This window comes from Ranitomeya variabilis, chromosome 4 (genome assembly GCF_051348905.1).
Source record: "Ranitomeya variabilis isolate aRanVar5 chromosome 4, aRanVar5.hap1, whole genome shotgun sequence".
In the NCBI taxonomy this organism is placed as follows: domain Eukaryota; kingdom Metazoa; phylum Chordata; class Amphibia; order Anura; family Dendrobatidae; genus Ranitomeya; species Ranitomeya variabilis.
The window spans coordinates 335804162-335817178 of NC_135235.1; the positions used below are offsets into that span (position 1 = coordinate 335804162).

Here is a 13017-nt window from a genome sequence, read left to right on the forward strand (position 1 = left end):
GTGTGTGGGGGCCATGGGGACAGCAAATTGTTTTTGGGGAGCTGTTGATCATAATACAAAAGCTGAATAACAGGAGCAGTAGGTTGTATTATTTTTTATAGACTATAAAAATCAGTAAATTATATCATTTTGACCTGCTCAATACTAAACAATAAAAATAATATAAAATAATATGTTATTGTTAATATTGAACAGAATTAATTTCCCAATCTATCATGTGGCTTATTGGGAAAATTAGCTGCCGACCCCTGCTCTAAACTAATAAGGAGGTAACCTATTTTGCTACTTTATTACGAAGGCCAGGGATGGACACTGAATGCCAAAAAACCCTGTGCAGAAAGTGACTAACCCTGCTCCATCATGCCCCTCTAGTAATCATTTTACTGACAGAAATTTTTATATTGTACTTATTCAAGTAGCAAAAATAATTAGTTTTTAACTTCCTATGGTCACATGAGGTTTTAACGTCTATGAGGCGCCATTTTGTCACCACATATCATATGTAAGAGTTACATTTATATAAACTTTTATAATGAGCTAAATGCGTGAAAAACAATTGCACCAATTTTTAAATTTATGCCAATTACCAGTCACTATAAAAAGTGCGTACACTTTATTTGTAAGATATCTCAGCTTTTGTTTTTGAAATACAGTATATTGTGCTGGCATATAGAGATATCTAATATATAATTGCCTAGAATACTACTTCCTGCAATTTGTGCCAACTTCCGTGGCTTTGTCCGGAGCTATTGTCCGGAGCTATTGTCCGGAGCTAATGTCCGGAGCTAATGTCCGGAGATAAGTGACGTCACCAGTGTCCTACACCCAGGCAGAGCACAGTGGCCCCAGGCAGAGCACAGGGGCCCCAGGCAGAAATGGGGCCCCAGGCAGAGCACAGGGGCCCCAGGCAGCATATGGGGCCGCAGGCAGAGCACAGTGGCCCCAGGCAGAGCACACACCAAATCGGAGGCCGAGGGGCCCCGCCAACCAAATCGGAGGCCGAGGAGCCCCGCCCACCAAATCGAAGGCCGAGCGGCCCCGCCCACCAAAGCGGAGGCCGAGGGGCCCGGCCCGGCCCCGCCCACCAAAGCGGAGGCCGAGGGGCCCCGACCACCACATCGGAGGCCGATGGGCCCCGCCCACCAAATCGGAGGCCGAGGGTCCCCGCCCACCAAATCGGAGGCCGAGGGTCCCCGCCCACCAAATCGGAGGCCGACGGGCCCCACCCACCAAAGCGGAGGCCGAGGGTCCCCGCCCACCAAATCGGAGGCCGAGGGTCCCCGCCCACCAAATCGGAGGCCGAGGGTCCCCGCCCCCAAAAATCGGAGGCCGAGGGGCCCCAACAACCAAATCGGAGGCCGAGGAGCCCCGCCCACCAAATCGAAGGTCGAGGGGCCCCGCCCACGAAAGCGGAGGCCGAGGGTCCCCGCACGCCAAATCGGAGGCCGAGGGTCCCTGCCCACCAAATCGGAGGCCGAGGGTCCCCGCCCACCAAATCGGAGGCCGAGAGTCCCCGCCCACCAAATCGGAGGCCGAGGGGCTTCGCCAACCAAATCGGAGGCCGAGGAGCCCCGCCCACCAAATCGAAGGCCGAGCGGCCCCGCCCACCAAAACGGAGGCCGAGGGGCCTGGCCCCGCCCACTAAAGCGGAGGCCGAGGGGCCCCGCCCACCACATCGGAGGCCGAGGGGCCCCGCCCACCACATCGGAGGCCGAGGGGCCCCGCCCACCACATCGGAGGCCGAGGGTCCCCGCCCACCACATCGGAGGCCGAGGGGCCCCGCCCACCACATCGGAGGCCGAGGGTCCCCGCCCACCAAATTGGAGGCCGAGGGTCCCCGCCCACCAAATCGGAGGCCGAGGGTCCCCGCCCACCAAATCGGAGGCCGAGGGTCCCCGCCCAACAAATCGGAGGCCGAGGGGCCCCGCCAACCAAATCGGAGGCCGAGGGTCCCCGCCCACCAAATCGGAGGCCGAGTGTCCCTGCCCACCAAATCGGAGGCCGAGGGGCCCCGCCAACCAAATCGGAGGCCGAGGGGCCCCGCCCACCAAATCGGAGGATAAGGGGCCCCGCCCACCAAATCGGAGGATAAGGGGCCCCGCCCACCAAATCGGAGGCCGAGGGGCCCCAACAACCAAATCAGAGGCCGAGGAGCCCCGCCCACCAAATCGAAGGCCGAGTGGCCCCGCCCACCAAAGCGGAGGCAGAGGGACCCCGCCCACCAAATCTGAGGCCGTGGGGCCCCGCCAACCAAAGCGGAGGCCGAGGGTCCCCGCCCACCAAATCGGAGGCAGAGGGACCCCGCCCACCAAATCGGAGGCCGAGGGGCCCCGCCCACCAAAGCGGAGGCCGAGGGTCCCCGCCCACCAAATCGGAGGTCGAGGGTCCCCGCCCACCAAATCGGAGGCCGAGGGTCCCCGCCCACCAAATCGTAGGCCGGTCCCCGCCCACCAAATCGGAGGCCGAGGGTCCCCACCCACCAAATCGGACGAGGGGCCCCACCCACCAAATCGGAGGCCGAGGAGCCCCGCCCACCAAAAGTAAGTGCGGCCCCAAAAGTAAGTGCGCCCCCGGGTGCAAAAGTAAGTGCGCCCCCGGGTGCAAAAGTAAGTGCGCCCCCGGGTGCAAAAGTAAGTGCGCCCCCGGGTGCAAAAGTAAGTGCCCCCCCGGGTGCAAAAGTAAGTGCGCCTCCGGGTGCAAAAGTAAGTGCGCCCCCGGGTGCAAAAGTAAGCGCGCCCCCGGCCCCGGGTGCAAAAGTAAGCGCACCCCCCAGTCCTGTGTGTGAAAAGTGCTGCTGTAAAGCTGGTAGCGCTGTTCAAGCACCATGTATTTCCTTCAGGAAATGCCCATCTAATATATAATTGCCTAGAATACTACTTCCTGCAATTTGTGCCAACTTCCGTGGCTTTGTCCGGAGCTAATGTCCGGAGATAATGTCCGGAGCTAATGTCCGGAGATAAGTGACGTCACCAGTGTCCTACACCCAGGCAGAGCACAGGGGCCCCAGGCAGCATATGGGGCCCCAGGCAGAGCACAGTGGCCCCAGGCAGAGCACAGGGGCCCCAGGCAGCATATGGGGCCCCAGGCAGAGCACAGTGGTCCCAGGCAGCCTATGGGGCCCCAGGCAGAGCACAGTGGCCCCAGGCAGAGCACAGGGGCCCCAGGCAGCATATGGGGCCCCAGGCAGAGCACAGTGGCCCCAGGCAGAGCACAGTGGCCCCAGGCAGAGCACAGGGGCCCCAGGCAGAACATGGGGCCCCAGGCAGAGCACAGGGGCCCCAGGCAGAGCACAGGGGCCCCAGGCAGCATATGGGGCCCCAGGCAGAGCACAGGGGCCCCAGGCAGAGCACAGGGGCCCCAGGCAGCATATGGGGCCCCAGGCAGAGCACAGTGGCCCCAGGCAGAGCACAGGGGCCCCAGGCAGAACATGGGGCCCCAGGCAGAACATGGGGCCCCAGGCAGAGCACGGGGCCCCAGGCAGAGCACAGGGGCCCCAGGCAGCATATGGGGCCCCAGGCAGAGCACAGGGGCCCCAGGCAGCATATGGGGCCCCAGGCAGCATATGGGGCCCCAGGCAGAACACAGTGGCCCCAGGCAGCATATGGGGCCCCAGGCAGAGCACAGTGGCCCCAGGCAGAGCACAGGGGCCCCAGGCAGCATATGGGGCCCCAGGCAGAGCACAGTGGTCCCAGGCAGAGCACAGGGGCCCCAGGCAGCTTATGGGGCCCCAGGCAGAGCACAGTGGCCCCAGGCAGAACATGGGGCCCCAGGCAGAGCACAGTGGCCCCAGGCAGAGCACAGGGGCCCCAGGCAGACCATGGGGCCCCAGGCAGAGCACAGGGGCCCCAGGCAGAGCACAGGGGCCCCAGGCAGCATATGGGGCCCCAGGCAGCATATGGGGCCCCAGGCAGAGCACAGTGGCCCCAGGCAGAGCACAGGGGCTCCAGGCACCATATGGGGCCCCAGGCAGAGCACAGTGGTCCCAGGCAGAGCACAGGGGCCCCAGGCAGCCTATGGGGCCCCAGGCAGAGCACAGTGGCCCCAGGCAGAACATGGGGCCCCAGGCAGAGCACAGGGGCCCCAGGCAGCATATGGGGCCCCAGGCAGAGCACAGTGGTCCCAGGTAGAGCACAGGGGCCCCAGGCAGCCTATGGGGCCCCAGGCAGAGCACAGGGGCCCCAGGCAGCATATGGGGCCCCAGGCAGAGCACAGGGGCCCCAGGCAGCATATGGGGCCCCAGGCAGAGCACAGTGGCCCCAGGCAGAGCACAGGGGCCCCAGGCAGAACATGGGGCCCCAGGCAGAGCACAGGGGCCCCAGGCAGCATATGGGGCCCCAGGCAGAGCACAGGGGCCCCAGGCAACATATGAAGCCCCAGGCAGAGCACAGGGGCCCCAGGCAGCATATGGGGCCCCAGGCAGAGCACAGCGATATTTTGGACCACTGTGCGGTGTTTCAGACCCCCTGTGTGATGTCTGGGGCCCTGTTCTTAAGTATATTAAAGATTAAAGTAACGTATATTAAAGTATATTATAGATCAAATTTGACACGTTTATGAGCACCATTGAGTGATATACTCAAGAATGACATAATTTTTCAACATTTTATGGTTTCAAACTGTAAACACTCAGAGTTTTTTTTACTTCAACCAGAAAACCTTAACGGTTCATAAAAAACTTGACTGTTCAGGATATGATAAAAGTCATAGTATTCTGAATCTTTAACTTATAAAGATACCTTTACATGGGGTGATTATTGGTTCCAGAGAGGCTTTCGGCCGATAATCGTACACATGGCTGGTGACAGGACAATACAATATAAACGTTCAAAGGTAAACACTGATAACATTAAAATCTAATATATAATTGCCTAGAATACTACTTCCGGCAATTTGTGCCAACTTCCGTGGCTTTGTCCGGAGATAAGTGACGTCACCAGCGTCCTACACCCGCTCAGGGTGGACAAAGATATATGCCTTCGTGGTGCGCGGCACTTTTCTGATTGGTTGCCGCCTGCCGCGAGCGACCAATCAGAAATGTGCCGTACTGTCAAGAATTGTCAAGAGCTGGTGAGTGCAGCCATTTTTTGTTTTTTCTTACTATTATTTATTAATTGTATTATTCTTACATTTGAATAAATAAAGTATATATGGATTCTAGACTCCCGATTCTTTAGAATCGGGCTGCCATCTAGTACTGTATATATGTATAACCTGTCAGCGCTGCACTGCTCATGATCTAACTAACTTGCTAGAGCGTAGTGACCCGGATGTCGAACATCGGGTCACCATGGTAATGATCGGGCCCCCACTATGACGTCGCGGGGGCGCCGATCCAAGGAAGGAGGGGCTTTCTTTCCTCTGCCTGCTATCCACAATGGTCCCTGATCAGCTGCACTTGCTGGATGTTTGCCCCTGACCTACACTAGATGGGCTTCACGTCTCAGGTGAGAACAGGTCTACCTACACTTTTCATTCAATCTAAGGGCCTTAAACACGGAGAGCTATTGAAATATAAAGTATATAAACAAAGTTGCAAAACTTTATACAGTAATTACACTTTATTTGCAAAAAACAAAAACATTATTTTAATTGAGTAAGGACGGTTTTATTTGCTCATATGGCCACATCTTCAATTCCATATAATGACTGCAACACAGCACTGAAAAACTCTATTGTGTTTTAAGCCTCTGTTCATGGCGGATCTGGATATAAAAACTGTATAAATGTTACAATGCTGGCATATTGTAGTGGTGTGAAACTAGCCTTAATCATTAGTGATGAGCAAGTGTACTCAGTACTCGGGTGTTCTCCTAGTATCTTGGGCGTACTCGGAGATTATGTTAGAGTCCCCGTAGCTGCATGATTTGCGGCTGTTAAGACATCCTGAACCCATGTGGGGATTCCCTAACAAACAGGCAACCCCCACATGTACTCAGGTTGTCTAACAGCCGCAAACCATGCAGCTGCGGGGACTCAAACATAATGTACACGCACGCCCAAGATACTCGGAGACCAGCCGAGCATGCTCGGAAAACCCAAGTACATTTGCTCATCACTATTGATCATGATTGCAGCTAATCACCTTATTTAGAATAACACCGTCTGGTGTAATGACAGAACTAAACACAGATACACAATATGTATTATATGATTTGTCTATTTCCAGATATCAAGAGTAAAAGATAAAAGAAAAACATGTGAACCTGCAAAACCATTGAGGATACAAGCCACAAACGTCAGTATTAGACTAGGTAGAGCTCGCCTTTATTACATACAACTCACAGGTCAGTAACAGAGATCACAAGATACAAAGTTCAAGAATAAGATCATAAAATCAGTAACACAGACACAAGTGACTATGGAAACTGAAGACCATCAATGACGGCGATGATGGACAACGTACAGAATAACTATTGTACATACAAAACAGAACAATGAAAGTTCAGAAACCAAAGGGAAACACATTTCTCCTCCTATGTTACAAAGTGTTTTATGTTAACATCTAGCATTTCCTTAATTGAACTATTCATAAATGATCAATAAAGAACTTTACTTACAACTATTGTCCTGAAATATCTGTAATGTCAAATAACCTCTTTATATACTCCGTAAATAATCCCAGGATTTCAAATACTCTCACAGAAAAGTAATGGGAGTATGTTGGGTACATTTTAGGACAAATATTAAAAGTGAAAGGCCATTTTCCCATGGCAGGCAGTATTTTGGTCACTACGTTGTATCTGCATTGATAAGCCAACATAGAATGGATCCAAATCTTTCCATTAAGAGTTTTTCTCTCTTTAGATCCCACTGCCAGATCTAGCTCCAAGTACCGATGCAAAATACTGGCCCAAATACTGCGGGGTAGAAATAGGCGAAGGATAACTAACCAATTATAGGGGTTTTGTGTGTATTCTATACCTGAATGTTTCTTCATTTCTCCTTCAAATCTTCTCAAATATTCCTTCCAGAAGGTCTAAAGTACATCTTTGTTCAACACCTTCTCTAATCCCATATCCTCTTTTTCCATCAAGACACTCAAGTTAATATTCAATCAAAGAGGAGTTTTCTTCCTGCTGGTTATGTGCAGGTTATGCCCCCTCCCCCCTACTGAGGAGTGTCAATTATGAGGGAAGAGTGTGACAGACACATTTTCCTAGCCTGTGACCAAACTGTTCATTGAGGGGATTTTGATGAGGATAACGACAACAATCTGAGTTTCTCAGTGTAAATTATCTATGTGCAGTGCATGATAGAACTGAAGTCATTAGTGTAACATCTACAGCGGCTTCACAGTCATAAGAACATGATGTAAGGGTCATGTTCAAACATAAAACAGGATGTTTCCTGCAATTTTCAAGAGCTAAGCCTGCCGCACTGTCCTGTTATAGACAGATTAGGAACAGATCTTTTGATCAACAACGAAAGTCAATGGCATATCCATGTTTGGTTTTATCTAAAGACAACAATGACAAAGACAAAAGAAATCTCTACTTTGCTGCCATTGAAAAAAATCCATCAAAATAAATATTTACTTTATAGTATTGTATACTTTTTGGAATCATCAAAAAAGTATACAGTTGATATATACCATTATATTCCACAACTGTTGTTAGCCAGAATATTGCAAGAAACACTCAACTAACAGGAACAACAGCACCATTACTTTATGGCTATGTGCCCACAATTCAGAACTAGCAGAGCTTTGGAAGTGTACAAAGCGCTGCCTTCTATTGAACGCAGGTAAATCCGCATGTGATCACTGAATCATGCGGATTTACCTCATTTAATACATTCTATTGATGTAATTTCTCTTGCGGACACTAGCGTCTATGCAAGAAAAATTAACATGCTGCAGGTTGGAGAGACGCACCGCATGTCAGTGTCCGCGAGTGATCCGCAGGCATCTGTAGACGCATAGTGGGCATGAGATTTCTAGAAATCCCATCCACTATACCGTCACAGCTGGCAGCTACGGATTTGACGCTGTGTAATTACACTGCGTCAAACCCACAGCAGTTCCTTTTCCTGAGCACATACACTAAGACATGAAGATCAGGTAACTCCTTAACCCCCAGCCCATTTTCCATTTTTGCATTTTTGTTTTTTTGCTCCCCTTCTTCCCAGAGCTTTATTTTTTTATTTTTTTGGTCAAAATGGCCATGGGAGGGCTTTTTTTTTGAGGGACAAGTTGTACTTTTGAACGACACCATTGGTTTTACCATATCATATACTGGAAAACGAGAAAAAAATTCAAAGTGCGGTGAAATTGAAAAAAAAGTGAAATTCTACAGTTGTCTTTTGTTATTTTATTTTATCATGTTCACTAATGCTAAAACAACCCTGCCATTATGATTCTCCAGGTCATTACGAGTTCATAGACACCAAACATGTCTAGGCTCTTTTTTATTTAAGTGGTGGAATAAAAAATCCAAACTTTGATACAAAAAAAAAAATGGCACCATTTACCAAGATCCATAGTGTCTCCATTTTTCGTGATCTGGGGTTGAGTGAGGGCTTATTTTTTGCATGCGGAGCTGACGTTATTGCATTTTATTGCAATGTAGCGGCAACCAAAAAAATGTAATCCTGGTGTTTTGACTTTTTTTCTCGTTACGACGTTTAGCGATCAAGTTAATACTTTTTGACATTGCTAGATCGAGCAATTGTGAAAGCGGCGATACCAAATATGTGTGTTTGGTTTTTTTACAGTTTTATTTTGAATGGGGTGAAAGGGGGGTGATTTGAACTTTTATATTTTTTTTACATTTTTTAAATATTTTAGAAACATTTATTTTTTTTACTTTTTGCATGCTTCAATAGTCTCTATGGGAAAATAGAAGCTGCAGTTTTCTGATCGTCTCTGCTACATACAGGCGATGATCAGATCACCTGTTTGCAGCAGAAATGCTCACTTGCTATGAGTGTTAACCACCGGGCAGTGCTCATAGCAATTTGGCTATGACAACCATAGAGGAAATTCTGATGGGCGGGATTTCCAGGGAGCTTCCTAGAAGCGCGAGTTAAAAACCATAATCAGAGATTGACAGCGGCATTTAACGGGTTAACAGCCGCGGGTGGATCGTGATTCCACCCGTGGCTTTTAGAGGCTCATGTCAGTTGTTCAAAACAGCTGACATATGCCAGGAAAGATGTGGGCTCAGAGCCAGAGCCCACATCAAATGGAGGGAGTCCAACGGGGGCATATAACTAGCCCAATATCGTAAAGGGGTTAATCTGGAAAATTGTCAGAACCTTGAACACAACCTCAGGTGAAGCTAAGAAATGCATCAATTGCTATGATGAAACAGGCTGCCCGGAAAAAAGACCAAGAATTACCTCTGCTGTAGAGGATAGGTTCATCAGAGATACCCACCTCAGCAACCACCAATTTAGATCACCTCATATTATAGCCCTCATAAAATATGGAAAAAGAAAACAAAAAGCAGCACCAAAAGAAAACAAAGGGTGCAAAAAATCCTTCCAGGTATGTACCAAACCTCATGCTATTATCCAGAAAAATGAAGGCAGCACTCCAATAGAAAAAATAAATGTGGTTTATTGGCCCATGTGCGACATTTCAGTCCAGGATGTGGACCTTTCTCAAGCATCTGCTTGAGAAAGGTCCACATCCTGGACTGAAACATCGCACATGGGCCAATAAACCACATTTATTTTTTCTATTGGAGTGCTGCCTTCATTTTTCTGGATAACCTCATAAAATATGAACAGACATCAAGCAGCTGACACATCTCAACATCAACTGTGCAGAGGAGACTGCATCTTCTATAAGTAAACTTGAGGTCACAATTAATGGCAACTGTGAACAAGAATAGTTTGTGCTGCTTCTATTCATAAATACTGCTAATGTCCTCTAGTTTTTATGTGGGGAGCAGAAATTCAAATCCGCAATAAAGTGAAAATAAAGGACAAAAACTATGTAAGTATTTAGGAATTTATATCTGTTTGAGAATAGAATCGGTCTGTCCGGAAGTTATGGACTCAGTAGTAGTTCTGAAATGAATCTGCTAAGGATAAGCTCTTTTGCCCACTCTTCTTTCACAGTCAGTCACAGTAGGTCCCCTTCCAGCTTGTGGCCAATAAATCGGTGGGAACACTATAAGTGCTGTGTCTGAAGGGTGCTGGACCATTTCCAGTGATAAGCCAGTTTCCTCTCTGTCTATGCATTGGCCGTCACAGAGAAGGGGGCTGGCTTAGCCAGTAAAATTAATTATCCAGTCAGCCAGCCCACTGAACGCACAGCACAGATAACATCCCAACAAAATGAAAATATCAAGCACAAGCCAGAAATGTAGATGCCGGGATCAACGTTGAAGCCATGGAACTTTGCTAATACAAGTATAATTATTAGTCTGCTGCATATATTTTTGTTGTAAACATACTCACAGACCCCTCGCTGCTGGCACATCTTTTCTGCCTTGATCGATTTCCGAGCCAGCATGTAAATGTGTGCCAGATGGGATGTCAATTAATGCAGAATTGGCATGCTACTGTAAGACCCATCTAGATGAATGGTAATGTGACGTGTGTACTAAGAGCTCGCTCACATGAGCATATACATTGGACAAGTACTATCTGATTTTTATATTGGATAGCACTGGGACCAATATTATTCAATCGGGCAGTGCTGATGTTCTTTTGCATACCTCTGAGGCTAAATTTTATGGTGAGGACTAGGGAAAGGCTTTCTTCTGATGGATCTTCCATGAATGCCATATTTGTGAAGGTGTCTCTGAACAGTAGAACAATGTACCACACTCCAGAGTCTGCTAAATCTTTCTAAAGTTCTTTTGCAGTTAAGCAGGGGTTCTGATTTGCCTCTCTAGCAATCTTATGAGCAACTCTCACTGAAATTTAGCTTTGACTTCCAGACCTCATCTTGACATACTGTATATATATTGTATTGTATTTTATACAATATAAAATTAGAAAAAAACTGGCAGCACTCCAAAAAGCCTTACTGATCCATTAGCAGCAATGAGTCGGCAGATTTCTCTGCCTTTCTCAAGCCATATATATATAATATATATACACTGCTCAAAAAAATAAAGGGAACACTTAAACAACAGAATATAACTCCAAGTAAATAAAACTTCAGTGAAATCAAACTGTCCATTTAGGAAGCAACACTGTTTGGCAATCAATTTCACATGCTGTTGTGCAAATAGAATAGACAACACAACAGATGGAAATTATTGGCAATTATCAAGACACACTCAATAAAGGAGTGATGAGTACCACAGACCACATCTCAGTACCAATGCTTTCTGGCTGATGTTTTGGTCACTTTTGAATGTTGGTTGTGCTTTCACACTCGTGGTAGCATGAGACGGACTCTACAACCCACACAAGTGGCTCAGGTAGTGCAGCTCATCCAGGATGGCACATCAATGCGAGCTGAGGCAAGAAGGTTTGCGGTGTCTGTCAGCGTAGTGTCGAGGCTGGAGGCGCTACCAGGAGACAGGCCGGTACACCAGGAGACGTGGAGGGGGCCGTAGGAGGGCAATCACCCAGCAGCAGGACCACTACCTCAGGCTTTGTGCAAGGAGGAACAGGAGAAGCACTGCCAGAGCCCTACAAAAAGACCTCCAGCAGGCCACAAATGTGCATGTGTCTGCACAAATGGTTAGAAACCAGCTCCATGAGGATGGTCTGAGTGCCCAACGACCACAGATGGGGGTTGTGCCCACAGCCCAACACCGTGCAGGATGCTTGGCATTTGCCACAGAACACCAGGATGGGCAAATTCGCCACTGACGCCCTGTGCCCTTCACAGATGAAAGCAGGTTCACACTGAACACATGTGACAGACGTGACAGAGTCTGGAGATGCCGTGGAGAGAGATCTGCTGCCTGCAACATCCTTCAGCATGACCGGTTTGTTAGTAGGTCAGTAATGGTGTGGGGTGGCATTTCTTTGGAGGGCCGCACAGCCCTCCATGTGCTCGCCAGAGGTAGCCTGACTGCCATTAGGTACCGAGATGAGATCCTCAGACCCCTTGTGAGACCATATGCTGGTGTGGTTGGCTGTTATGTTGGGCTGGTGGTTAGGAACACTAGAAATGACCAGATGAGCAAACTAGCGATACAGGACGAGCTCTGGGAAGTGGGAGCTCTGCTGACCGCAACCTCTAATCCTATCACAACAACTAGAAATAGCCGTGGAGCGTTCCTGACTCTGCCTAGACGCCTCTTCACAGCCTAAGAGCTAACTACCCCTAAAGATAGAAAACACAGCCTACCTTGCCTCAGAGAAATTCCCCAAAGAAATAGGCAGCCCCCACATATATTGACTGTGAGTTAAGATGGAAGTCACAAACACAGGAATGAAATAGATTTCAGCATAGGAGGCCAGACTAACTAAACAGACAGAGGATAGAAAAGGTATCTTTGCGGTCAGCATAAAAAACTAACAAAAAACCACGCAGAGTGTGCAAAAGAAATCACCGCACCGACTCACGGCGCGGTGGTGCCACTCTGCATCCCAGAGCTTCCAGCTAACAAGATAAATTCATTATAGCAAGCTGGACAAAAACACAGTGGTAACAAATAAGCTAGCAGGGACTTAGCTTTTGCTGAAGTAGACAGGTAATCTGAAAGATCCAAGTGAACTGAACCAGTACTAGGACATTGACAGCTGGCATCAAGTAACGATCTGAGTGGAGTTAAATAGAGCAGCCAGCCAAGACCTGAACGAGATCAGCTGGAGAAGGAATCTCAGAACCAGCAGCTCCACTCACAGCCACCAGAGGGAGTCCATGAACAGAACTCGCCGAAGTACCATTCATAACCACAGGAGGGAGCTCGAGAACAGAATTCACAACAGTACCCCCCTCTTGAGGAGGGGTCACCGAACCCTCACCAGAGCCCCCAGGCCGCTCCGGGGCGAGCCAAATGAAAGGCACGAACAAGATCGGCAGCATGAACATCAGAGGCAACCACCCAGGAATTATCCTCCTGACCATAACCTTTCCACTTGACCAGATACTGAAGCTTC

General features: G+C 49.0%; 1 protein-coding gene across 1 annotated transcript in view; it reads right to left on the reverse strand.

Annotated features, from left to right (window-relative positions):
• The window catches only part of NHERF4 (NHERF family PDZ scaffold protein 4), a 247570-nt gene extending 240506 nt beyond the window's left edge, over positions 1-7064 (reverse strand). Inside the window, exon 1 of the mRNA XM_077250577.1 lies at positions 6922-7064. Within this exon, the coding sequence (XP_077106692.1) occupies positions 6922-6937 (16 nt within the window). The 5' untranslated portion in view covers positions 6938-7064. The remainder of the gene's footprint in view (positions 1-6921) is intronic.
• Between the last annotated feature and the right edge of the window lie 5953 nt (positions 7065-13017).